We start from the raw sequence: 26,823 nt of genomic DNA on the forward strand, positions 1-26,823 counted from the left end.
AAGTCATCTTTTTGTCAAAAAAACATATGGACAGGTCATACACAAGAATTTGTAATTGCAACGCTCCCACGGCCCTCGGTGTACACTAAACAACATAAACATAAAAGATACAAATAAAATAAAAGTCTTATATACTATACATTACAATAAAATCTTATATAAACAACAGTATCCAACACAATCCAGGGTCAGAGGGCCCGGTGGCGCCAGTGTTCGGCAGCCTCGCCTCTGTCAGTGCGCCCCAGGGTGGCTGAGGCTACAATGTAGCTTGCCATCACCAGTGTGTGAATGTGTGTGTGAATGGATGGATGTAAAGCGCTTTGGGGTCCTTAGGGACTAGTAAAGCACTATACAAATACAGGCCATTTACCATTTACCATTTACAATCCAACTGTTTGATGGGAGAAATCACCTGTTTTCATAGAACAGCAGGTAAGCTGTTCTCTGCCGCTGCTCATCATTGACGAAACTCGTCATCGTATGTTAGTCAGCAGTGTGTGACGTGGTCTCTTAGCATGGCCCCTGGCTCCCACCGTGACCTGCTGGGGTACACGGCCTGGAAACTGGCTCATCTCTCTCATTGACTTCAGGACAACGCGGCTCATCATCTAAGGTCACCTTTTTCTTTGAGGAACACATCACCAGTTAGTTCAACCAAAATGGATGACATAATGAGAATTTGAGTGTCAATCCTAACATTCAGACTCCACATGTTCCTATAACATCTGTTCACGTGTCACACTCGGCTCTGTAGAACGTACCGTGCAGAAAAACAGCAGCGAGTTGGGAGGGCAGGAAACCTCTGTCTGGACGCCAACGTCCTTGACTTCACATTTTTCAGTGCTGATGGCACTGTTATAGAAAGACACAAACAGTGCAATCACAGTGATGAAATTACAGGAGAAGAAACACAAAGCAATCAATCAGCTTTAAATAGGAACACAGTAAAAGGACCAAAACATCCTCAGACTGGCTGACGGGGTTAACACTGGACAAAACACAAAAGATTCTCCTTCATGATCCAAGAAGGAAGGAGTACCAGCAGAACTTGTTCAGACAGTAAAATAATATCGTACCTCTGTTGGGGTTCAGAAGGTGGCACGACCGTGTCTTCTGCCTTGTTTTCATTTTTGGGAAAAACCTTTGACTTTTTCTGCCAGTTACAAATAAATCCAGTTAAAAACAAATGATGCACAAATTCCTGCACCGTTTGTTTGTTCAGAGCTTATTCTCTGCAGTGGTAAACTCACCTCACAAAAAAGCCATCTGCGCCACCAGGAAGCCTTCTTTGATTTGTTCGTCTGAGCCTCAGCTGGAGGTGAGACTGGCGCAGAAGAGGTGGCTGGAGTGTCAGGGGCCACATGTTCATCTGTGAGATCCTTTCGTGCACTCACACTGGAAAGATAACAGAGAAGATCAGTCTGCTGTAATGCACTCAAACTGCCCTCAGTGCCTCAAGAAAGTCAGCTAAAACGACTACATAAAGCTGTGGACTCCACAGAGGGAACAAATCTACAACTTACACAGTAAAAACTGATTCAGCTCAAATATTCAGACAAATATTTACTTTCAAATGAGAAAACTGTGCATGCATGTTTATATGTGTATTTATAAATGTATACATAAACATAATTTTAAACATAGTAAAAATGTGACAGAGAGCAAAGATCGTACTTTTTCAGTGGGTCCTCTCCAACACCCACAGTATCCTCCTTTATTATCTGTTTCAAATAAATCAAACAGCATGTGATTTAATAAGAAATGCTGCACAAAAACAGTATTTTTTTTAAAATATTAAAAAAACATGACAAATCAGGCTGTGCCTTTCTTCTTCTTAGAGTCCAGCAAAACATGTTTGCACTTTTGCTGTTTGAGCAAATAATCCGTAGAACTTGTAAAGTTTTTACAAAACACTTCGCCTTCTCTCTGCAATCTCCAACTCCGGTTTGCAAAAGTCTGAAAGTGTGTGAACTTACAGTCCTCAAAATGTGACACCTACAGAATGTGTTTGAGTTAGCAGGTAACAAACATAAACATGGTTACCATAGTGATAATAATAAACTTTATAATGTGTTGCTAACATTTTGGTTGTTGTGATGATTCAAATTTGTTCAGTAAACCTCATCAACATGAACATGTGTTGACATTGGCATATATTTGGATCTCATCAGTAGCGGTTTTAGATACGGGCGACACGGGCGGTTGCCCGGGGCGGCATCGTGATGGGGGGCGGCATCACGGGCATCGGCAAAAAAAAAAATGCTCGTACTCATGCTGCCCCGACGGCAGCCAGCGCATATTGGGAATGTCATAGGCACCGATCGGTTTTCTAGCGCCCATTTGCTGGGAGTAAGGGCGCCCTCCGTTTGCGAGGTGCGCCTGCTGCTTGCGGCACAGGCAGGCAGGAGAGGGGGGCGGCGGGGATTCTCTGGCTGGCTGGAGCAGCATCTAATAACCAACTCGCAAAATAAAACAAAATAAAAACAAAACAACAAACACGAAAACACCGGACATTATGATACAGACTTATAATTTGCACCGATGTTTTTTCGAAATTCTATACAGGAAAACTGAGCGCGAGAGCCCTCGGTGCGCCTGCGCGCTGCTGAAGTCAAAGTAAACTTTATTGTCATCTCCGCTACATACAGTCCAGTATATAGAGAGACGAGACGACGAGGCTCCAGTTACAGCAGTGCAAATAAACGAACAATAAATATAGTAGAGTAAGAAAATAAATATACACTTTAGGACTCGGGGTAAAGGGATCAATAACAATTTAAAATTTATAATTTACAGTTTGATGATTTAAAGTCTCACACACAACCCGTCGAAAGGGGAGGGAGACCTGCTGCTTCCAAATAGAGCACATTTCATTCATAATGTTGTAAATTCAAGCCCATTATGTATTCATGATTTGAATCCTGGGTTGTGTGAAATCCCAGAAATACACCCTAGACAAAGTTAATCTGTGAACTAAGGTGTAGGTCTATTAGGTTATGTTGTGGTGATCCTCTGGTTGAGGGATGGGTGTTCATACTGGAGTGCAAAATTAGGAGGGAGTGTTCGCCCAGGGCGCCAAACAGGCTAGGACCGCCACTGCTGGAAACATTCCGCATACTGACATGATGACATCATAGAGTTGCTGCACATTTCTCAGCTGCACATACATGATGTGAATCTCCCATCCCACCTCAACCCAAAGGTGGTTTATTAGACTGAGATCCGCTGACTGTGAAGGCCATTTGAGAACCGTAAGCTCATTGTCACCTTTAAGAAACCAGTTTGAGATGATCTGAGGTTTGTGACATGGCTTATTTTACCTGTGGAAGCAGCCATTAGAAAATGGATGAAGAATGGACATATTGGCAACAATATAGACTGCGGTGTTTCAAGGGGACCAACGTTGCAAAGTAAATACCAGTAAATGTCTAAGCAGAAAACGCGATTCATCAGGTCAGGCAATATTTTTCTAGTCTTCTGTTGTCCAGATTTCAAGGTTTTATGTTTATGTGCATTCAGATATGATGCATTTTCAATTTTCTTCTGATATCAACAAGGTAGAGAAGAAGAGAGCCAGAGAACTGCCACTCACTGGATACTTCCTTTTTTGGACCATTATCTATAAACTCTGTAGATGGGGAAATGTGATGAAATTCAAATAGATCAGCAGTTTCTGACATTTTCAAACTTCTGCCTGGTGTTAGAGCCGTTTGATGTTTTTGGTGCTATTGCAACTTGTCAGCACAAGAGGGAGTTGTAACGCTACTTGCCACTGTCTCCACTCCCATTTAATCCAGGTTCAATGGTGATCAAGTGTGATGAGATAGGACAGAGGCAAACAGTTTTTTAACCATGTATCATGTAAATGAGCGTGTATCATCAAGTATGGTTATGTTAAATCCTTTTTGCATCATCTTAAGAAAATCAGAGCACCCAACTTCGGACAGGCAGATGACCTGCTCCACCTCCTGAGGAACAGCCACCCCACTGAACTTCAGCAGGTCACCTTGATCATCTCTACATGCCTAAGTGCACTGAGTATTCAATAGTCTGAACTGATATTATGTATATTTCTCATGTATGTAAATTGACTTTTATTTGGCTTAGAAGAAAAAGTTTGAACTAAAATTCACATTCTTTCCATCAGCTTCCAGAAGTGGTGGTCTTCTTGCAGTGAGTGAGTGAGTGAGTTAAGCTTTTTTCCTACAACTGATATTTGGATGTGTTTTGTGCTTTAACTGCAAAGTTTTTGCAGCTGCACTTGAAAACAACAGGTCTTTGCATATTACATTAGATTGACTGGCTCGCACATGGATCACTGCAGTTTTTCTTTACTGAAAAACCAAGTGGATGTTCCAATAATATTGCACCAACATGACCAAGATGAGCAACACAGCTCATGAGCTCAAAAGAAGGCAAGCAGTTTCATTAGGTAATGTTTAAGAAGGCCCAGCTTTTTAAATTTAGACCTTTCCAGGTGATGACCTCATTAAGCTGGTTTAGATATTGCTAATAGTGTCCCAAGCTGTCATTCAGACAACTTCCCGTTAAAAGGCCGTACAAAGAAAACTCCTTTTTTTATGTACTTTTTCACAAGACATAGGTTCATTTTTTACATTTTGTATTTTTTTTTTATTCAGAAGAAAACTGCAAACTAATAGTAACAGTTAAACACCTTTAGGAAGCTTGTTTGTCTGAGCTTTTCACTGGGATGCTCTTCATATGTATGGATTTGTGGGAATGGGTTTAATAGTAAGTGAGTATTATAGCTGAGTAAGCACTTACAAGATAGTTGTGGATTAGGTGCTCTGTCATTCTGTGGGCTGGGATTGGGATGGGATGAGGAGTTGATTGATCGCTGCTGTGATTTGGAGCTTAATCCCTCCCTTCATCTCTCTCTGTCTCTCTCTCTTGCTCTGCTGCTGGTCATAGTCTGGATTATTTCAGAACAGAGATTGCAGTACGCAGGAGGCAGCACAGAGGCTGATATCCTGATTTTTTGCTTTACTGGAGGATGAACCGATGATAACAACATGCATCATAATGCAAATTAAAGAATAAGCTGGGTAGAAATATGAGCTGGAGCTGGAGGGATCCACATGTGTTAAATCTGCAAGCAGCAAACACATGGTCTTGGCAGGTGGGTAAATTTACTCCTTGACTGGATTTGAAATGATAACAGATGTAGATTTTGACACTCCTCCTGTAAACTGTTGGGAGTGACGTCTCAGCAAGAAGGCAAATTATATATGCAATGGAATAACTGCTTCTCTGTGGTGGAAGTGGAGGCTGCTAATCTGGGAATATGGACAGTTTTAACTACACAGAAGAAGGAGGGCCATCATTTCAGTATTTGGTTTACAATGACGAGCCTCTCTATAAGGAGTACAAGCCTCCTCCCAGAGATCTCATCCAGCTGCCCAAATCTGTCCTCTACCTTCTGGTGGCCGCCCTGGTCGTGGTTGCTGTAGCTTACGCTATTGTGGGTCATCTCATCAAAGACCTCATGCTGGATATAACAGGTAATCTATTCTATCCGAGGTAGCAGCTCACTCCAACGATCTGAAATTTTTTATACACAAGACCATATTTTAATTTTTTTTTAAAATTGGAATAAAGTGATGTACTGTGGTGTTTGCTAATGTGATGTAGTAGTTGGAGTAGTTTGTGTTAATAGTCCAAAAACAACCTTAAATCCTTTCACCTTGGAGATCCCTGTACTGGGACCAGGCTGTATCCTTTTTAAAACACAACCCACTGCTATTTTTAAAGGACTGCTAAACACACAGTGAAGAGACTGCAAACTATTATCACTAGAACAGAAACATTATGATTATGGTCATTACCAAAGTGTCTGGTTTGGTGGAGTTGCAGCTGAGGTTTTCTGACATCATTGTCTATGCGCAATGCAATTATGAGCATGCTGTTTGCTAGTTTACCGTTTTATTTATTAGTTTATTTCTTAAAGAACCCGAGGTTACTCGTTTTGCCTTTTACTGCTGTGCAGACTGAATTTGGGGTGTTTCAGATGTAAATTATAGGACAGTAAAGGTCAATAATTTTGTTCTTATCCCTGCTTCTTTGTCCATCTATAGACTGTTTGCTGGGACCAATTGAAGAGGAGCTAACGAAAGATGGAGAGGTGGAGGGAGTCAGCCCTCACCACATGCCACCTGCCCTCACTCACTCCCACCCAAATGCCTTCCATGTGTGGGACCAAGATGACATCATCATCCCTATGACGCCCGAGCATGAGAGCCCGCTGCCCAGCCCTTTGATGGCTGTCTCCCACTACATCCCGTCATTTTTCCCCAGCTCCATCAGTCTGGGCAGCCCTTCTCACGGTCGACCAATCCCGAAGGAGAGTGATGCCTGAAGAACACAAAGGATCTGAGACAGGATCTCAACCTTCTTCTGCTGAGCTTCTTTAGCTCCTTTTTGTCATGTCTGAAACACCTTTACAAACCTGCCCCAGGGTCCCCCTATCTGTCTGGAAATACACAGGTTGACTCACAAGGCCAGTTTGCATGGATGGATTTCCTTCTCTTGGAGCAGCTGATGTGTCTTTGACCAACACGGAAACAGACTACTGCACATTTCTGCAGTCCTGAGCTCATGCAGAGCCTGTGATACTTTGTTTGACAGCCTTCACTTGTTGTGGATTTGTGCCAAGTTAGCGTCATGATTATACCTTTTTCTCCTGCCAGTTGTCACGTCATCCTGAACTGTCACTGTTATTTGGATAAAGTCCATAGCTAAGATAGATTTGAGCAAAGGCAAAGGGTCATTAAAGCATGTCAACTTCAGTTAATATCATGTCTTAAAGCTTTTATTAACAACTGTTAATAATATCACAAAGTTTATTCACAAAATTTAAATACCTAAAGAGAAATAATAAAGAGAGCTGCACCTTGAAGGTGTTTGTGCTGAATTCATGTGGTGAATATTGGTGCTTAGTCTATTTGCTAACACAGACTTATTCCTATACTAAATATATTCTGAGCCTTAGGAGGATAGGCTGAACTCGCTAATTAATAGGGTGAGGTTGATTCGATTAGTGTGACCTCTTTAAGGTGACTGTGTGATGCTTTCTAAAGATGTGAAGATTACTTCAAAAAATGGAAAATACAAAAACAGAACAATAATCTCCACTTTGATATTGAGGTTAAGAAAAGCAACATCAACAAATAAAACAAGTTTTTATTTCTAAGAATTTAGAATGGATTGTTATTTAAATTCTAAAAAACAATGTGTAATGTAATGAACATCTGCAGAAGGGATGCTTTTTTTTTTTTTTTTTTTTTTTTGCTTGTTGGCATTACAAAAACATGGTTATACAACACCAAATGACAGATTTCAGGGGTCATTTTAAGCAGCGTATTGGCCGGGAAAATCCGTGGATATTAAAAGCACATGGAGGCTGTGACAACACACACACATATTTGCACGCTGTCAGCACTTTCATTCATATTACTCTGGTCATTTTTCCCCTTTTAAGCTCCAGGCCTGTACCTAAAAAGGAGATTACTCCAACTTTGCTGGCAAAATTAGTATTAACATGGTCTTTTTTTATATCTCAGGGGGAACACTCATTGAGTTCACATTGCTCATTCCATCTGTGAAACCCGGAGGTCAGCATTCAGTGAGGGGTGGAGATTACGGAGAGAAGATTAGATGAGCGGCTTAGCCTTTAATACAGTGTCCCTTTATTACTTTTGAGCTGTGGAATTAGATAATCGGACAGCATCGGGCCATTCTCAGTGTATGAACTTCCAAATCTTGTGTGAGACAAATGACTGAAGATCTTCAATGGCTTCCAGGGGAGAGAGGGGTCAAGAGCAGAAGCAGGAAGTAAAGAGCCAGAGATTAATGGGGAGAGGGAATGATCTGATTAAGTGACCCAGGATTGAGCTCTCTGAAAGGGTTTTGTGTGACAGAGGCACAGAGGGTTAAAATTTCTATGATTTTTTTAAACACAACGACTGATGTTTGCTTTTGCTTGAAGGGAAAATGAATGCACAGATGTGGAGCTGAGCATTGCAGATGTGCAGGTTGATAAGGTTTCATGTAGAAGAGGTGGTAATATGGCAAAATAAATGATAAAACACACAAACGCTTCTCAAGACAACTCAAACAGCTATTTGATGAGACAGCTATTTCTATTTCACTAAATACATAGATTTTAAAAAAAAAATTCCAGACAATTAAGAATAAAGTTCCTTTTATCTCCCCCAGTGGACATTTTTAAAACCTTTTTTCCTTTTGTTTTAAATCAAATCAATGATTTTCTTTTTCTTCTTATTAATCTCACATTTTGTGCTCTCTTCTATTTCAGTGGTGTCAGTGGCAACAAACCTAACTAACTAACCGAACGAACTTTGCAGCAGCAGAGGGCGGATCAGTTTTCTTGAAATTAGATTTAAGAACTTTAAGCTGTATTTTGGTCTCTTAAAGAAGATATTTGTGACTTTATCTGCTAAATTGAGCCTTTTTAGTGCTTTTTTCCATTCATTCATCATTCATTTTTTCTGAAAATATGTATGATAGCCACTTAAAACCTGAATTTTAACTGCTGCTGATGTACTGCTAGAACATGCAGGCATCCACTAGATGTGAAAGATCAGTAGATTGACTCACTTACAGGAACTTTAGAAACTATCTAATCTTTAGTGTCTGACCTGACATGTACCTCAGCCAGGTTTTCTTTTGGTCTACAGTGGATTTAAATAAGTCAGGGTTAAGTGATCCTTGGCAGTCCTCTATCCTCAGGTGATGGCTTACCCTCAACTGACTTCTTATCAGCATTGACTCACTTGGTGAGTCTCGCTCTCACTCTGACGATGCATGACACTAGTGGACTTTAACTCATCCCAATTGGATCAGGATAACACTCACCGGCCCTGTAATAGCCTCGGTGTAGTTAAGGCAAGGCCATGCTTAAGGTAAAAATGCTTGTGGCATTACATCATGTAGAAGAAATTATAGTCCTTGGCTGTTGTTGTTTCTGAAAGCGATGGGTGAACATATTTTGACAATGGAGAATAAAAATGTAAGATTGTCATAACTTTTTTATATGAAACAGATTTTTGAATTTTTTTTAATATATCAGCAGACGAAGGGAGAAAAAATAAAAACCAGCCTGTTGTCAGTCTCTGCTTCCTTCCCAGGTTAACTGTCATTGGCTGGCTGAATTTATCCAGATCACAGTCACTGCCAATCTGCTGTCGTCCAGCCTGATCCTCTGCTGAGGCCAGGTGGTTCTCTGTCACAGACAAAAGAGCTCACCCTGCGAAAGTCTTGACCTCTCCTGTCCTTCAGCAACAGCCAGCCTCATCAGTATTAAATCTCCATGTGATGAAGTGCTGTTTGTGGCACACATGTAACAGATGAATAAATCAACTCTAAATTCGTCACAATATGTCTTTTATTTGCAAAAAAAAGTGCCTTTCTTTTGGTGCATACCCCACCAATGCATTGATATTGATATAATGCTTTCTTATGCAGAATAAAATGTGTACATTTCCTAACTCTTGGTATTGAATTAAAGACCTGACAGGTATCAGACATCAGTGTAAGCCCCCAAATCATTCAATGCCTTCTCTAATTTCTCATTTGTGTTGAAAATCATAAATTCAGATGCACTTGCAGAGTAAGAAATTCAAGCACCACAACCACATTTCCACAAGTTCAGGACAGATGGAGTTCCTTTTATCAAGTAAAGAGAAAAGACAACATCTGGGACCTGCAGCCACAAGTCACAAGACTGCAATCACAAGCTGACAAGGGACATTCCTTAATGTGCCTTAAAGGCACTGTTTATTTTACAGTAGCATAAAGTCACATTTAAAACCATATGATTCTTTTAATGCCAAAGATTTTTTTAAAACAACCAAGATCAAGACTCATTACTTGATTTCACACTTACGCTGCAGATTACACCGTATATAGCTGTTCCTGCTCATCAGTCTATTCAAGATCTCTTTGCGAGAGAACTGTGCGATAGAGAGAAGTGCCTTTAGCCTGGTAGAAAGTCACGGTCATCTTGTCCTTTGTCACTTCTGCATGGATGAATCCTCCCAGTGTTGAAGCCTTGCCGGTGAAAAACTTCAGAGAACCTTTGGGAACATGGTGCCAGTGGCGCGTGTCAGGATCCAGGAAGTTTCCAGCACCGCTAACCACATAGCCTATATCAGACTCTTCGAGGTACTGTGGGAGAAAGAAGAGGAAAAGCCATCGCAGCTGTAAGAGTAGCTATGCAGATTTATATCAAATGTTAAAAATAGCCTTCCTGAACCAACCTGCAAGTTGTGGTCATGGCCGCAGAGGTAAGCAGTGACCTTGTATTTGATGAGCAGTGGTCGGAGGCTTTGCACCAGACACTTGGTGGGGCCGTGCTCGGACACAGACCAAACAGGGTAGTGGCCTGCCACCAACAGGAAGTCCGCCTTGGACAGAGCCAGTCTCTCTTGCAGCCAAGCCAGCTGTCGATTGGCATCCAATTCATTCAGGGGTCCACTTGGCTTCTTGTCCGAATTGTCGTCAGAGTTACCGCAAAGCATCACAGTGTCAAGCATGATGATGGTCAGAGTCTTCCCGGTGTTGGGAATGCGGAAGTTCAGCTCATAGTAGTAAGAGGGGAATTTCCTATCAAAGGTAATGAAGAGGCATCAAAGCTTAACTAAGTAGTTCCTAAAAGCTTAAAACTTTGAAACATCCAAACTTTATATTCAGCCCCTTACCATCTGTTAGATCTGCTGCTGTACTCGATCTGGGCTTTGACATTCCCTGCGTGGTCGTGATTGCCAGCGATCACATACCAAGGGACTTGGAGGGACTTTGCAGTGTACACAGATTCAAAAGTTTCCTGATAGGAAGAAAGAAAATATGATTACTGCTTTCAATACACAGTTATAAAATAAAGTGTTGTTTTTAACACCACATTTATTCTACTCACCTTAAACCGAGGAGAATCCACAGTGTTCACACCTTTGTAGTAGAAGTTATCACCCAGAGCAAGAACAAAATCAGCTCCCATCTGGTCTGCTATTTTGCTCATTTCTTGAGCTGTGGCCTTCTGCACAGCAGTGATGTAGGGGGGATAAGGCACGCCACCCCAGTCGCCCACAGCCAGAAACTTAATGGAGGTTCTGTTGCCTGTAAGAGGAAAACAATATTAGTACCTCTGATTGTTAGAAGGAAAGTAAGCTCATGAAAGTCAGTGTGGCGTAATACTCACTGCGACTTTCCTCCAGGTTTTGGAAGGCAGTTGGATAGCAGTAGGCCACAGGGATGGCAGCAATCAAGATGGATAAAATAGTGACTGCCATCTTCAAAGACAAACAAAGCATTGGAATTTAAGTTAACGGCAAATTTAAACTCGGCTCAGTCACAAGATGTAACGCCACAGAAATGAAAGTCAGCACCTGCGAAAGCAAAAAAAGGAACATGAAACAGTAAAGCAAACCACAACCTACCATGTGACTCTAAGCTTCGCTCTCTCTCTCTCTCTCTCTCTGCCTCCCACTACGCTATGCAACAAGTCCCTCAGTTATGTTTTTTGTACTCCTAAAGGTGACTTGTGATTGGCTGCAGCCTAAAGCTGACATACCTCAGCTGGAGTAAATAGAAACCAATCAAAGAAACCGTGTGTGTGTGAGACAAAGGTCAAACGTCTACATAATTAAACAGATGAAAAGACCCTCAACAGAGACGCCACAACAACAGTTTGAAGTGCTGCCTGATTGATTGGGGGGGGGGGGGGGACAGCTCATGTGTAAAGAATAGGTGTCAATGTGCAGAGATAATGTTGTCAAAGACAAAACACTCACGGCTGATGGGATCTGTTGGGACACTCTCCACCCTCAGAGTGATCGTCCCCCCTCGCCTTTTATCAGCAATCCTGGAGGAGAGGATGCAGGAGGACCAGCCCCGGGACACGCTGGAGAGGCATGATCATTACTCAGACACTGACTAGAAGGTCATAAGGGCCACATGTGATCTATTGTGTTTAATATAGCTAGTGTCCAGACTCCACGTTTTCCACTTCAATATTATTCACTGATTTTCCTGTTTTGCTTGTTTTCTTTCCGTCTTTTGCTTCCTTCTTTTTGAATAACATCAAAATAACACGTAAAGCACTAAGTTCAGTAAAATAATGGGTCAAATTTGTGGTCTTGCTGAATGTAGTCTTGCAGCATTAAACATGAACCAAAAAAAGTTGATTCTCTTCATCTGGATGTTGCATTTTCACTGCTTGAAATGTTTGATCACCCATTCAAATGACACCAGTTTCAGCTGACAGCAGCTTTCCCCACTTTACAAACACTACATTTGCTTAACGACTGAAAACACTGACTAACAATGCTTTCCAAAAAATGTGGTTAATCCCAGTTAATTCATTTTGGTTTGAGTCTTTTTTCCTGTAATACATGACGATCATCACCTGAAAACTGAGCTTATCTTGAATTTGCTTGATCTGAAACACGCAAGTCTTACAAATATCCAACAAAAAAGGGGTTGAAGACTTTTTTACAGTGCTGTAAATAACTTGTCACATTCAAAGAACTTTACAGAAACCCAGTTAAAGTATGTGAAGCGTATATCAAGAAAAACTGAACGACATTACTGGAATTGTTGCACCCAGAGGTGTCACAGTTCACAATGCTAATGCAAAAAAAAGTATGCCGTTCTCCTTTTAGTGCGGTCACAGAGCTCAATTCCCTAAACTTGTTTTTGAGTGATATTCATTTGCCAAAACAAAAACACAAGATGAGTGTTACTGCTACTATAATTTGCTGTTCTTCAGTTTTTTTTTGCTGACACAATCAGCAAACCCTCATCTCTGGAGTTTCCACTTGTCCACTCCTTTAATCTTTATCAAATTTCACTGGGAGGGCTAATATTGGATCAAGCTTGCAAAATGTGCTTTAAATTTGCAAATTACTTCAACTACACTGGTCTAATTATGGGTCAGTGAGGGTTCCTGTCAGCTTTGATAGCAGCGCAGGTAGGGAGCGCGTGGCTGCTGTATGCTTGTGCTGCATTCACAGCAGTCTGGCTGTGCATGCACAAATCATTTGCAGCACTTTGCGGAACAAACTCAGTAACACTGATGTGAAAAACATCGTTTCATGTGTCTCATCAAAGACGAAGGTTACGTTTCCCAATTCTGAACAGCTTCACATTCACAATTATGTCAATAGCGACACTTCTCTGAACACAGCTGAATAAGATGAAGCTCTTAAAATGTCAACAATCACATTAACAAGATCTCTGCAATGTCTGTAATTATGAAACTGATGGTCAGAAACTCAGCTCCAAAATAAAATATTTATTTGTACAAGGATTAGAGCATTTTTATGAGACAGAAAGGACTTCAGTTTAAAACAACAAGCAGCTTTACATAAAAAAAATTATACTGATACAGAACCAGTACACTACATTTTAAAAAAAGACAAAACAACCCAACGTAACACTCATGTCAACATTGACGTGATGAAGGGTGCAGATAAAAGAAACGTAACTCAAAACTGGTTTACTGGTTTGTCAAAAGAACTGACAACTGAGGTGAAGAGTATCAAACAAGATCAGCAGAATTCCAGTTTCAGAGAAAACACCAGCATTTCTTTTTAAGAGAAGTGCCTCAGGATGATTCCTAATCATCAAGGTGAGAAAGACTGCATAATTCATTACGCTGACATGCTTCCCTGCACTCTTTCCCCTCCCCCTCCGCCATCACAGAGGAACTCTGAACTGCTTAAATCCCACCTTGAGGAAATGCGTCTGCATCTGCAGGAGCTCAGAGCTGGGAAACAGGCCTATTCTTCCTTATAGCTTTGCTTGGAGCAGCCAAGACATGAGGAAAAAAGGAGTCATGTAAGCATAATAAAAAGCACCAGTGATGTTATGATCAGTAATTCATGTCGCCGTATCCAGAGTATGAGCCCTGGGTGTGTCCTCCAAATCCCTGGTACATGCTGTACCCCTGATTCCCCCAGGACGACTGGTTTCCCCAGCCTGTGAAAAAAGATTTATAACCCCAGATCATTTATATGTAAAAATCAAGATTAAATATAAAGAAATAGGAGAAGAGGGAAGTTACTGTAAGAAATACAAATGGAACTTGCCATAATTATTATAACTCTGTCCCCCGGTGACAGAGCTGGGGTAAGCAGTGCTGTACATAGAGTAGTCTCCACCTTGGGTCAGCATCTTCCTCTTCTCATCTCCGTAGCCATAGCTGTATGGACTCTCCTGATCAGCAGGAGGCGGCATCGACTGGTAGCTTTCTTCCTTCGTGGTGCTGGTGTTGGAGCTGGAGACGGGTGGGGATGAGTACGTGATCGTGGTGCTCTCGGGGTAAAAGGTGCCGTAGGCTGAGGTGGTGGGGCCAGTACTTTTGGCTGTGGCAGTGGCTCCATTATTGCCATATAATTTATCTGTAAGATAAGAGAAACGAGAGGTAAATGAGAGGTAAGTGCCATTTTCTTAAAAGACACGAACTTAGAGCTGCAACTGACGACAACTACAAGTGACTGTTGATCTATTTGCACCTCATTAAATCATAGAACCAAGACAGTTCACACATGTTCAAGTTTAAAAAAGAAACAAACAAACAAAACCCCACCACACACATAAAGAAAAATATCTTGATGCATGCTCAATCATCCAGGTAAGGGAATCCCAAAAAGCTGATCCTGTTCATCTGGACATAGCGTAGCAGGGAAGCAGAAAAACATCATACGAAGAAAGCCCTGAGTGAAAGTCGTTATCCCAGCTGGACATTTGTCAAAGGTGGGAGGGCACCTAAAGAAAGCTCCAGGCAATCCAGAAGAGAAGAAGAACGACTGTTACCTAAGTGAAAACCTTTAGTGATCCCTTATGTGTCAGAAGTATCGGAACGGCTGAGACCTCATCTCTGTGGCTTTCAACCCAAGTATCGGGTCCCCCGGCACAACCACAGTAATTTAGCGTACGCTGTTAAGCCATTGCCATGATTTATACACTGGGGAACACTGGTTTGAGCGGGGAGTCAAGGAGGCCATTTACATGAAAAGGGAAAGACCTCTGAATCAAGCAGGGGGCCAAAGGGCACCATCTTACAACACTGTGACTGCAGCCAATCCCCAACTCTCTGTGAATGGCCATTGACCAATTATCACTCCTCCATGTTTGCTGATCAATGGTCATGTCAATTTGCATATTAATGATCAAGAAACTGACCTCCAGCCCATTTTTCGCCAGTGGTGCTAGTTTCAGTCATTATGCAAACGTACTGGGTTGGAAAGCTGCAGTGAGCTGAGACTGAAGAAGTCACTTGGATTAGTGCTGAAACATTTCTCCAACTGAAAAAGCTACACCCAGAAGAACAGAATCAACTTTTTGTGACAAGGATAAATAAATGAAATCCATCTTTGAATGTTTACCTAGAAGTTTTAAATTTTGGTAAACATATATATATATATATTTTTTTTTAAGAAAGGTCTTTTAGCCTTGTTATTGCATGCATCATCACATATATCCATCACATATAACTGTAATCTTTTTAAAAATATAGGCATCTTATGCCTTTCAACGGATCAGCAAAGCTTCTGCATGACATTTAAGCCTTATTTTAAGAAAGTGTACATCACAAAAACACGTAAAACCAAATACACACACACATCCTAACATAAAGTGTGCATAAAGCTAACAGACATTCAGATACTTACGATAGCCTGTGCCAGTGCTGCTCTCATAACTGTAGTTGGCTTTTAAAACAAAGGAAAGAAAGCACCATTTAGTGCAAACTCTATTTACAGGTTTAAAGGTTTCCTACGTTGATTAAATTGACTCATAAATAGTGTAAAGCTTTTTACTCTTATTATAGCTGGGTCCTGCTGGAAACTGCTTGCCTCGACCTCTGCCCCGACCCCCTCTGTGGGGACCCCAGCCACGGGACCCTGAGTCTGAAGGGATGCCACGGATGGTGCCGAATCCTGGGATGTGCTGTCAAAAAGAAAACGTGAGAAAAATGTCATTTTGAAACAGCCTAATAGTTAAATTACTTGAATTGTGCATTTTACAGCTCACCAGTTGGATACATTACCATGTCAGTGTAGGTGACCTTCTTCTTTGAGGGATTTCTGTTATTTGAAACTCCACTGTCATCTGGGAACAGCTTCTCTAAAGCAGCGAGGGCAGCGTAGGCCTTTGCTTCCTTCTTGTTGGAGCCTCTTCCTTTGAACTTCTGCCCATCAACTTCCACCTGTGAGACAGAAATGAAGAGAAAAGATTTTAGGATTTTATGAAGCATGAAGCATGTCACAGCATTTATAGACAGAGAGTGACTCCTGCTGGAAGAGGAGATGGAGAATGTGTGTTGTGCATGCCGTGTCTATTCTTTTGAGCAGCAGTGCAAAAACACAGCTACAGTGTTCTGCTGAACCTCCACATGTGTAGCATAGTATAACATTAGCATTTTAGTGAGTGTAGAGCCATCAATCACCTGTCACACCCGCACAGCCTAACAGCTCATTAAAGTAACTCTAATGTATCCTCTGATTTATGGATGTTTATTAGTTTGGGTTTATCCTGCCGAGTTTAAACATCTATTACAGACCATATGCTGTTAATTTTGGGAAGAATCCTGTCAACCTGTGTTCTTCAACTGGACTGGACTCATAACTCAGACGCCCTCTACAGGAAAGGGCAGAGCAGGCTGTACCTGCTTCGGAGACTCAGGTCGTTTGGAGTGGAGGGCCCACTCCTGAAGACCTTCTATGACTCTGTGGTGGCCTCAGCCATCTTTTATGGTGTGGTCTGCTGGGGGGGCAGCATCTCTGCTGGGGACAGGAAGAGACTGAACAGGCTGATCCGAAGGGCCAGCTCTGTTCTAGGATGCCCTCTGGACCCAGTGGAGGTGGTGAGTGACAGGAGAATGGTGGCTAAGCTGTCATCCCTGTTGGACAACATCTCCCACCCCATGCATGAGACTGTGACAGCACTGAGCAGCTCCTTCAGTGGGAGACTGCGGCACCCACGGTGTGGGACGGAGAGATTTCGCAGGTCTTTCCTCCCCACTGCTGTCAGACTCTACAATAAAGACTTTTGCAGCTGATCAAACACACAAACCCACACATGTGCAATAAGACTGCTATACGTGCAATTCTTCTTCTGACGAAGTTGTGTTTTTGTATTTTCCTACTCAGTTGTATATACTATTTGTATTTCTATTTTATTCTATTGTATATATTATTCTATTCTATTGTATATAGTATTTTATTTTATTTTATTTTATTTTATTGCATTCCAGTGTTTTCTAATTTCTGCTACATAACTTTGCACTTTTGCTGTAACAAAACAAATTTCCCACCTGTGGGACTAATAAAGGCCATCTTATCTTATCTTATCTTATCTTTCTGTAATAATCCCACCCACATGGGGCTTAAAATACTAGAATGGCTTTAACGGATTAAACACAAATACAGAAATCTTTACTTGGCTCTACAGTTGCCTTTTACAAAGCGCAAGACATCAAAGCTGCTATACAGTGCAGTGCTCACTTTACACCTGATTTCTGTTTGCCGTATACAACACTGCTGACTCACCTCCATGACAAAGCACTTTTCATGGGAGCCACCCGTCTCTGCTGACAGCTCGTATTTCAGGCTGCGGCGCTTCTCGTTCAGCTCCATCACAGGGTTCTTGCCATTTTTTGTTAAGATTGGACCCTGACCAGTCTGTTCACAGCAAGCAGACATAAGAAAAAACAGTGGTGAAATGCACAAGTTTTTCTCTCTGTGGGAACTTTTAGGATGCATTTGTAAGCAATGCATTTGTCCAAAGAGAGCTCAACGACATACATCTTCAGTTGTAGAAGAGGTCGGTGCAGCAGCTTTAACTGATTCCTGGCTTCCTTCATTTTCACTACTGGGCTCTGACTTAGATTCAGAACTTGTGGGAAGACCGAGATCTTGCAGTACCTGTGAAACATGAAAGTCAAAATATTATAAGACACATAAAACAAAATCGATTTCTTTGCCCAGTTTGACTTTACAAATATTCAAACTTACAAGTTAGGCTGCACTTAAACAAACAATCAATTTGCAAAATTTATGGAACCAATCAATAAACAGTAACTAGTCGATCAGGGCAGCCAAAAAGTAACCAAGAAGAACATAGTAATGAGTTTTTATAATAAAAGTCAGCTTGTGTAGATAACAAACACCATTACCTTTGTGGCTACATTAAGCTTAGCGGCACGTTTGGAAGGCCCCGTTGCCTCGTATGTCTTTCCATTTAGATCGACAGCCATTGTAAAGACCGGCTCGTGAACTGGGCCAGTCTGAGATGTAAGTCTGTACTCCAGGCCAGGTCTGTACTGGTTCAGACGCATCACGGCATTCATGGTAAGATCATCGGTGACTATAAGGAAAAAACAAAATGAGCAAACAGATTCATTTTGGGAAGAACACACAGAAAAATAAGGCTACAGAAGTGAGCATAAAGAGTAAAAGACAAATGTCACATTAGCATAGGGGTCACAAAGTTGTCATTTTCCCAGCACTACTCAGCTTATGCGACTTAAATATTCTGTCCAAGGACACCAGAAGATTTAAAAAAGTAAATATAACTTTTAATAGCAGTTATAATGATTGGGAAAATCAGAATGAAATATTATGGCCAAAAGAAAAGCATGTTCATGTATGTAAACATACAGAATATTTATTCCACAATACCAGGTCTGTTTTGTCATACAGTTAAAGATCAAAGGGATTTTACATCAGTATTTTTTGTGTTACAGTGAATAATTTGTCAATATTCAGCCCTCTGACATTCATTACTCACAGGATTTCTTCTGAAAGCGCTTTTGGAACTTGAGAAACTTTCTCTGTTTGCTGTTGAAGTGTGTCTCTTCTTCTCCTGTGTCGACGTCTGTGAAAGGTCTCTTAGCTGGCAGGTTCAGTTGTCCAACAGGTGGTATCTGGGCTACAGTTATTTTAAAAAAAGAAAAAAAAGAAGAAGGAGATTTAATGGAAGTGGTGTTGATTTTTCAAATACAGGAAAAAAAATAAAAAGAATAATAGCCTACCCATGCCATCTCTGTAATTTGCTCCCAGCGATTTGCGTGACCTCAGAGGTTTAGAGTCCATCCCCAACACTTTGTGCATCTGTCCAAATGCACACAGCCTCAAGGCAAACTAAGAAAAACATCGAAGTTATGCACCAATTTGTTGATTTAATTATAAAGGTGTACATGTGTGTGGGTGCTTCTACAGGCTCACCTTACCTGAGCACTCTGTGTGATGTCTTCACACTGCTGCCTAGTCAAATAGTCTATGGCATCAACAGCTTCCTTTTCACAAGGATCTTTAATCCCAGGGCCATCTGTGCACAAATGCCATTCAACTGGTGCATGAATGTCAGCTCAGTGTATAAACTTTCATGCAAGTTTCACAACTCAAATAAAATCACACCTTCCATAAGTATTCCGGAGGCTACGCACTCCAAAACCCTGCGGAGGGCCTCGCCCGCTCCCAGCGATCTCTCAGATGTACCAATAGCCTTCTCCACTAGCAGTTCAAGTGGCTATGTGGAGACAACAAGACAAAACCGACACTTCAGGATGAAAGCAGCTAAAATGACTTAAACACAAATCTCCGCTTTGCTGCTGTCGGAATAGATGCACCAAGAGTTTCCTCACCCATCCTGAGAGTGGCGTCCAGGTGGGAACGCGGTTACACAAGTCCCTCATGATTCGGATCACAACGACGGCAGAATTCAGGGTGTTAACTTTTGCCTGGAGGCAGAAACAAAGCCCATTCAGTTAGCAGAGCTTCTGTCTGTGATGGAATCCTTTCTGAGATTTCAAACAAACAAAAACAAAACAACCCAAACAATAAGTAAAATAAGTACTGAGCCTTCTCCAAATCAACAGTAGGTAAAACTTATTCAAGCTATGTTAGCCATTTATGACCTTTGAGGTTGAAATCGAGAGAGCTCAGTCTCAAGGTATGTACTCATGTCGATACCAATGATTTATCCACTTCTGTCACTGGTATAGATGAGCATTAATTTCGATATTTTATAAAGATCATTAACAATATGAACAAAAACTGAGAGCAAAAACTGTTACGGTCCTCTAAATGGACAGAAAATAAAAGATCACTCAAGGAAAACAGTTCAACCTGATGTACAAGTAAGGACGTGAATGCAAACCTGGAACCACTTGGCGTGGCGGAGAGACGCCAAGGCAGTTAGGCATTGCTGCCTGTCCAGAACGTCCGGCGGATCGTTGACTGTTCGCGTTTCTATTGACGAGGTGGGGTAAGAAGAAAAGGTACAGTTTGACCAAGGGGGTTGGCTCTGTCTTGCAGCTCAGGGAGTAGCAAACAAAAACCAGCAAACAACCAGCAGCAGGGAAAGGGGGTTTAACAAAGACACGCTTTGTCCCAGCAACCATAAAGGTCTGCTAAAAGAGATCCCAATTATCTTTTCCACAAGTGTATGTGGAAATAAGAAGACTGTCAGAAACAGCTGTAGTATTTATTCATAACATTGCACAGCATTAAAATATATGCACTGCACTACATCAAATACCCCCTCCCCTGAGCCACTGGGATTGGGTTTGTTGCTTCTCCCCCCTCCTGAGACAGTGTGTCCAGTTGGTCAAAGGTCCAGCGTTCCTAAAAAACTTGACAAACTAAAAGGTAATCAGTTGTAAATCACAAGCATTTAAGAAGCTTTACGTCTGCCCTACGCTGCAGCAAAACTGATGAATCTCTCAGAAAAAAAGTGGCCTAAAAAAAGGCTTTATGACAGACTGGCTATATTAAAAAAATAAAAATAAAACAACCTCAACAACAACAAAACAAACAAACAAAAAAAAATACCAGCTTTGGACAAGTTTTAGCTCATTTGTTCTACATTATACAGCTAGGGATACACCGGCTGATAATCTATGCCAATGCTGATGTTAAAGACAAATAATTTGTGCAGTAGCCTATGCCAGGATTTTTTGTTAGTATTTATTACCCCTAGAATTGATGTGAAAGATCAACAAGATCAATCTCTGCCACTGTAAATATGCAACAGTAAATATGTTTTCGGAAATAAATATCTGCTCACTTAACAAGGCTGATAATCATATTTGGACAATATACTATGTACAACTCTGCTTGGACTATGTTGAGTTGAGTGGAGTTGACTGAATTTAAGTTGATAATATGCATTTTCATCAGGGGTGCATGATATTAGCAAGGATTTTAATCACTGTGGCATTTAACAAACACATCTTAAAGTTTTAAAAATATTAAATTGCACATTTAATTTGTCCAAACCTTGACCTTAAATTACACCTTTGCCTAAAATGATTGTTTTCTTAAAACAGAGTAAATATGGTTTGATCCAACAATGATTAGGCATTAATAATCCTCCAGGATGTAACAGCTCCAATAATTATCTAGTCTAATAGTTTTATTACTAATATTGCAGGATTTTTAAATGTGCAGTCCCAGTGTATAGTGTATTAAAATGGACTAAAACTGCACTGTGACTGATATGGTTCTCAGTCTGAGGCTCCCCCTGAAATTCAAATAAACTTTAGACTATCAGATAAATGCAGCTAACGCTAATTAACACAGGAGCTTCCAAACACTACACCAACCAAAATATTCACCTGAACAATGATTTATGTCATTTTTTTTGCCTTATAATGTAAATCATCCTAAGATAGGCAACAGCTGATCAGTTTTGCTGCAGCTAGTTCCAAACACATGTTCAGCATCAAGGATCATGCATGCGCGCTTGAACTTGTTATTCTTAAAAAAGCCTTCACTTGAAACATGAAAACAACAAGAATATACAAGTTTTTTTTTGTTGTTGTTTTAAATGACTGAGGCACTGTCACTAACAACATGAGCAGGATGCATCAGTGACTACAGAGGAAATGTCCTGCATACGTCAGTTTGCCACAAAAACGACGAAAAGGACTCTCGAGCGAGCAAAGAGTCAATGTTCACTGGCATCAGTCTGACACGGTCACTGTACAAGCTCCACCGAGTTTTAATGAGATGGGACAACTGGTTTGACTTCAAACAGTCAGTGCAGATTAATAAATCAGTGGAGCAGTACAGCGCCTGCATACCGACAACACAGATCAGGGCTGGGCCGACATACGCACCTTCTTCTTCTTCTGCTTCTTCTTCAGCAGTTTCACTCTCTTGCACTGTCCTGACAAGAGGTGATGTCAGGTGGATAATTAGAGTCAGAACTGACTCCTTGGTGCTCGTAACAACAATGGCTGCATCTCCTGGACACTGGCTGACTGTATATGTCTCAGGTGAAATAGTCTATTAAAAAAAGAGAACAAATAATTAAGACGGTTAAACCCGGATTAAAATAATCCAAGTCAAAATATATGACATGTGTTTTTAAAGTATGCTGCAGGAACTCATTTCTACCTCCAATTGTGCAGAGAGTTTCTCGGCCACTTGTTTCAGCAGAGCAACTGTAGGCTTGTTGGAACAAAGCAGCACCAGCTCCACGTTCTTGTCCCCCTTCAGAAGGAGTCCCTTAGCCACCAAACCAACTCGCATAACCCCACGCAGCACACGCGCTTGTGAGTCCTCACTTTCAGTTGAGAGGTGCAAAAAAAATAAAATAAAATAAAAATTACCAATTAAATTATTTATATTAAAAGAAAAGCAGTTCTTTTTATTTATTTTAAAAGCTTGCAGATATCCTTTTAAAAGCATTGCAGGCTATTTTCGCTTACCTCTGTGCTTCTGTATTTGCTTCATCATCTTTTGGAGCATCCATCTGGTCAGATACAGTCTTGAGAGCGCACTCCACATGGGAGACGATTGTCTGTACTGCCTCCAACTCCTCTGTTGAGGGGTACACTTCAGAGTGTTTGGCCAACACGTAGCGATCATATGGGCCCGCCTGTGTGTGAGTTGCTGCAGATTCCTTAAATAGAAAAAAATAAATAAAGACAAAGTTCATACTGGAAGAAACACACTGCAGATGACAGTAAATGTATAATTACTTCATACTGTAATATTATTTCATGACAGGTAAGTGTTAGGATTCATTAAAGCCATTTTTTAAAATCTATGTTTTACTGCTGCTGATATATTCCAGTGAAGACATATGAAGAAGTATAATAATAGAATAATAGCGGTAATAGGAAGTCTGTGATTTAAAAAAAGGAAAAATAAACAGGCGACAGCTTTCAAGAGGAACAGCAATGTTTTTGCAGAACAAAGGGAAACAAAATGGGGATGGAAAAATACTACACGTTCTGTGAATTCAGGGTTTCCACCAGGGAAGTTGTTGGACCTGGCGGCTACTGTGACCAAAGTGGGGGTTTAATACTGTAACTTAACATCACAAGATATTCATGAGACAATACTCTCCTGTTATATTGTCACGACTAAAAAAGACTTTAGAATTAAGAAAAGGTTGTGTGTATATAATCATAGAAATACCAGAAGGACAACACTAAATAATATTTAATCGTTAACCTCTGCTAAACTTAGACATGGAAAGCTGCAGGGTTTGTAATACAATGGAGTAGAAACCCTGTGATTATCTAGTGTTATCTATTTAGCAGGCAAAACAGAACCAACCTCACGATAACGTTTATCCTCGATATGCTCGATAGCAGCAATGTAGTCATGGTACTGTCTCAGCTCCTCTTCATAGCACAGACAGTCGTACCAGTAACGCAACTCCTCATATCTGCAAGACAAAAGAATTTGAGAACATATGAAGAAAAGTTTCAGAGCTCAAGTTAGAAGAGATGCGTCAAGTGACATAATTTATTTCACAGGACCAAGAAACATATTCTTGTTAATGTGTTGGCTCTTAAATTTTTAAACAGTTGATCTACTCAGTATGCTTCAATGATAATAACAACAAAATGCTTCAATCTGATTTCTTTCCATAGAGCAATAAAGGTTGTTTTCAGCACAACAATAACAAGCATTTAGGTTACTGGAAAACAAATCTATTCCTCATTATCTGACAGAGCTGTTCAAAGGCTGCAGACTTGTTCCAGCAGACAAGTCGAACTGTACCGCATCATAGACACATAATGTGCCTCATTCTCCTTGCGTGACATCCCAAACACTCAATCAATACCTACGTGCACGGGAGGGATGTTTACTCGCCTCTCACAATTTTATAGGAGGCATATTTGGAGGGACTGAGCCTAGAATTTAAAGTCTAAAACTCTGTGTCCCAGACTCAAACTAACCTTAGATTAAAAATTTATTTTTTAAAAATTGTATTCTTTTTTTATTTTTCACATTTTAGAACTAGGTAAAATGCAGGTCTGTAAACTGTAAATAATCACACCAGGCACACTCCGTACAGTGCTCGAGTATGTTTGACCCCCCAAAGTCCACAAAGTGCCAGTATGTGATGAGTGTAAACTGTGCCCAAACATGAAACTCAGATATTTCCTCAACAACAGCGGCCTTGATTGCTTTGTTATTTGACAGATCTAAAAGCCATTTAAGAGAAGACTTACCTCAAACAAAACAAACAACAAAATACATAAAGTCATGAAACTCCCTATATTGTGCCTTTAAAAAGTGTGTGTGTTCAAGAAAGTGAGAGAGGCAATGAGATGCACAGACAAATCTGAAGCATACTCCGGTCAGATGTTTAAGCACAATGTGAACACAGGCCAATCGTGGCAACATGTGAGTGAACCTAATTGAACTCTGTGCTTGCAGTGAATCAATTCCTTGAACATGAGCTGTCTGTCTGAAAGAGACTTTTCAGTCTTCAAGAGATTATTCTTCATAGTTTGTGTTTTGTTTATTTCATTAGTTTTTTTTTTTCTTTGAACAGAACCTGTTGCTGTATTTTAATGAAAAGTACAGAGTGTACTATGCAAATACCAGCTTTCGTGCATCTTTTATTCAGGACCATGCATGCTGTGCGTGTACCTGTCGAAATCATGCGGATGGAGGCGGTGTCCCTGTTGTATCAGGCTGTCCCAGTACAGCAGCTCCTCGTATGCCTGGTGCTCGTCCCACACTGGCGCTGCAGTGGCCGCCATGCTGTCACGATTGCAGGACCCAAGCTACCACCTGTGCGCCCCCAAGTATACACCACTGTTACAACAGTTAGCAGACAATTGGCTGTGTAATAACAACCACAATAAAGCAGCAGATGATTTGACATTATCCATGTATATGCTAACGTTAACTAAGCGGTACACTTGTTACGCTGCAGGCTGAGACATGTGGTTAGGATGCAATAACAATGCTCACAGCAAACTAAATACATTTACAATAATAATAATAATAATAATAATAACAATAATAACTAAAAAAAAAACCTGGTCTCTCACTCCCATAATTCCATCTACATAAGTCAAGGCAGCCAATTAGCCTATGTTTACAGCGACTGGATGCTAGCAAGCTAGGTGAAGTCAGCCAGAATGTCAGTGCTAATAACGTGGCATTAAATTTCGATTATGTCTTTAGAGCTCACCTCTGTCAACGGGCCAGTAAACAGGTGTAGGTCCCTTAACGTTGTTAGCTTTAGGATGTTAGGCTAGTTTGAGATGAGCCAGGCCTGCGCAGGATCGGTCACCCCGGTGAAGTTTCGCTTCGTCTTCTCCGAGTTTAATGGCGGGTCGCACATTACCGTGTTTAGGTGTATACCGCCGCCTGGTGTACCGGAGTGTGCGTCATGTCATAACTAACTAACTAACTAACTAACTAACTAACTGAATGAATAAACGAATAAATAAATAAGTGCAAAGTAAATGCAAGAGTAAAAAGGACGACTTACAAGAAGGTTGTGATGGTTTGGACACGTTCCATGTTGGACATTCCAGAAATCCTTGGAACAATATGCTTATTTGCACACCTCAGTCACATAGTTATTGAACACGTCACATTATAGTATATTTGCACGTCTTCGTCCTGTCTTGTCTACAATATCCTGAGGATAACTTGAACCTGGTATTCAATACCTACTGTACAATAGTCTCACTTTACTGTAATTGCACATGACCACTTTGTATTGTCTCTTGTCCTGTCTTTGTTTATTATACATATATATAGTTAGTAGTAGTACCTTTTTATCTTTTTAATTTGACTTAAATTTAGCGAGGGGTGAAATGGCATGTTGATATGCTGTATATTGTTGTATTGACAATAAAAACCTTGAATCTTGAATACTCAGAGGAGGGACAGAGGATGGACTGGACAAAGGCAACAGGAGGAGAATGCAGAGGGGAAGGAGGTAGATAATCCTCTGTGGAAAAGCTGCATACCACTTCTTCTGTCACAAATCCTTCACTGTCTCCCAGTTTTCCATTATGGTATCGCTTGACTGTCATCCATTAGTTCATCAGTATTTCTTCTCTTGAAGTTCATTATGCATTGCTGTTTATATTTCATTGTAGAGGGTTTTTGGGAGCTTGACCCACCCATTTGTTGAGACCTAACTATTTGAGGAAAAACATTCTAAGTGGAATATGATGATCTCAGCGTCTACTTATGGCTCTGGGATCTCAGCCTCTTGGGCCTTGCCTCTTCTATCTGTTACAAACCAAAAATTATTGCAACTAACTGCTCTACGTGAATTATTTTTCAATATAGCGATCAAACTCAGTTGTATATGTTCATAGATATTCACTCCCCTGATCATCCCAAGTAAATATTTGTATATTATTAAAGTAAATCCTCTTTACATAAACTCAGACCATCTCTCTTTTTTTGAATCCATTTTCTCTTCTGTGTGATTGAAGTCCACATCTAACACTGAAAATATCCATGGAGGAACATTACATCACACAGTTACTACTCTAACCTT

The 26,823-nt window shown here is 40.7% G+C and overlaps 3 protein-coding genes across 5 annotated transcripts; all 3 read right to left on the minus strand.

Annotated features, from left to right (window-relative positions):
* Positions 1 to 510: 510 nt before the first annotated feature.
* Positions 511 to 3,169, minus strand: LOC120440653. The gene is made up of 7 exons (XM_039613516.1): positions 3,119 to 3,169; positions 1,912 to 1,995; positions 1,675 to 1,721; positions 1,251 to 1,395; positions 1,077 to 1,153; positions 762 to 852; positions 511 to 624 (listed from the first exon to the last, which is right to left on the minus strand). Exons 1-7 carry the CDS (start codon positions 3,167 to 3,169, stop codon positions 511 to 513), a joined length of 609 nt encoding a protein of 202 aa, XP_039469450.1.
* Positions 3,170 to 9,406: 6,237 nt separating this feature from the next.
* On the minus strand, positions 9,407 to 11,852 carry acp5a (acid phosphatase 5a, tartrate resistant). Of its 2 annotated transcripts, none has more exons than XM_031754214.2 (6): positions 11,829 to 11,852; positions 11,237 to 11,327; positions 10,955 to 11,154; positions 10,740 to 10,864; positions 10,299 to 10,644; positions 9,407 to 10,206 (listed from the first exon to the last, which is right to left on the minus strand). In XM_031754214.2, the coding sequence occupies exons 2-6, from the start codon at positions 11,325 to 11,327 to the stop codon at positions 9,967 to 9,969; spliced, it is 1,002 nt and encodes a 333-aa protein (XP_031610074.1). In that variant the 5' UTR covers positions 11,829 to 11,852; the 3' UTR covers positions 9,407 to 9,966. The 2 variants fall into 2 exon arrangements, with proteins under 2 accessions (XP_031610074.1, XP_031610066.1); XM_031754206.2 differs by lacking the exon at positions 11,829 to 11,852 and adding an exon at positions 11,475 to 11,542.
* A 1,458-nt stretch (positions 11,853 to 13,310) lies between these two features.
* LOC116331509 (interleukin enhancer-binding factor 3-like) lies at positions 13,311 to 25,645 on the minus strand. Of its 2 annotated transcripts, none has more exons than XM_031754227.2 (20): positions 25,492 to 25,645; positions 24,942 to 25,085; positions 23,613 to 23,724; positions 22,757 to 22,950; positions 22,443 to 22,611; positions 22,163 to 22,331; positions 20,200 to 20,291; positions 19,685 to 19,780; positions 19,458 to 19,569; positions 19,271 to 19,368; positions 19,073 to 19,181; positions 18,829 to 18,969; positions 18,215 to 18,405; positions 17,844 to 17,963; positions 17,589 to 17,720; positions 16,088 to 16,246; positions 15,858 to 15,987; positions 15,711 to 15,749; positions 14,127 to 14,438; positions 13,311 to 14,016 (listed from the first exon to the last, which is right to left on the minus strand). In XM_031754227.2, exons 2-20 carry the CDS (start codon positions 25,052 to 25,054, stop codon positions 13,910 to 13,912), a joined length of 2,595 nt encoding a protein of 864 aa, XP_031610087.1. In that variant the 5' UTR covers positions 25,055 to 25,085; positions 25,492 to 25,645; the 3' UTR covers positions 13,311 to 13,909. The 2 variants fall into 2 exon arrangements, with proteins under 2 accessions (XP_031610087.1, XP_031610096.1); XM_031754236.2 differs by having other exon boundaries at positions 24,942 to 25,109; positions 25,492 to 25,635.
* Positions 25,646 to 26,823: the final 1,178 nt, after the last annotated feature.

Source organism: Oreochromis aureus, linkage group 6 (genome assembly GCF_013358895.1).
Source record: "Oreochromis aureus strain Israel breed Guangdong linkage group 6, ZZ_aureus, whole genome shotgun sequence".
Lineage (NCBI taxonomy): Eukaryota > Metazoa > Chordata > Actinopteri > Cichliformes > Cichlidae > Oreochromis > Oreochromis aureus.

Coding starts and splice junctions, on each gene's coding strand:
- LOC120440653 (XM_039613516.1), bottom strand. CDS start 3,169: ATGTATGTGCAGCTGAGAAATGTGCAGCAACTCTATGATGTCATCATG. Junction 1,722..1,911: donor TGCAGAGAGAAGGCGAAGTG/TTTTGTAAAAAC, acceptor TATTTGAAACAG/ATAATAAAGGAGGATACTGT. Junction 853..1,076: donor CCTTCTGAACCCCAACAGAG/GTACGATATTAT, acceptor TTTCTATAACAG/TGCCATCAGCACTGAAAAAT.
- acp5a (XM_031754206.2), bottom strand. Junction 11,155..11,236: donor AAACCTGGAGGAAAGTCGCA/GTGAGTATTACG, acceptor TTCCTCTTACAG/GCAACAGAACCTCCATTAAG. Junction 10,645..10,739: donor AGCAGCAGATCTAACAGATG/GTAAGGGGCTGA, acceptor TACCTTTGATAG/GAAATTCCCCTCTTACTACT.
- LOC116331509 (XM_031754227.2), bottom strand. CDS start 25,054: ATGGCGGCCACTGCAGCGCCAGTGTGGGACGAGCACCAGGCATACGAG. Junction 22,951..23,612: donor AGGATAAACGTTATCGTGAG/GTTGGTTCTGTT, acceptor TTTCTATTTAAG/GAATCTGCAGCAACTCACAC. Junction 19,781..20,199: donor GCCACGCCAAGTGGTTCCAG/GTTTGCATTCAC, acceptor TTCTGCCTCCAG/GCAAAAGTTAACACCCTGAA.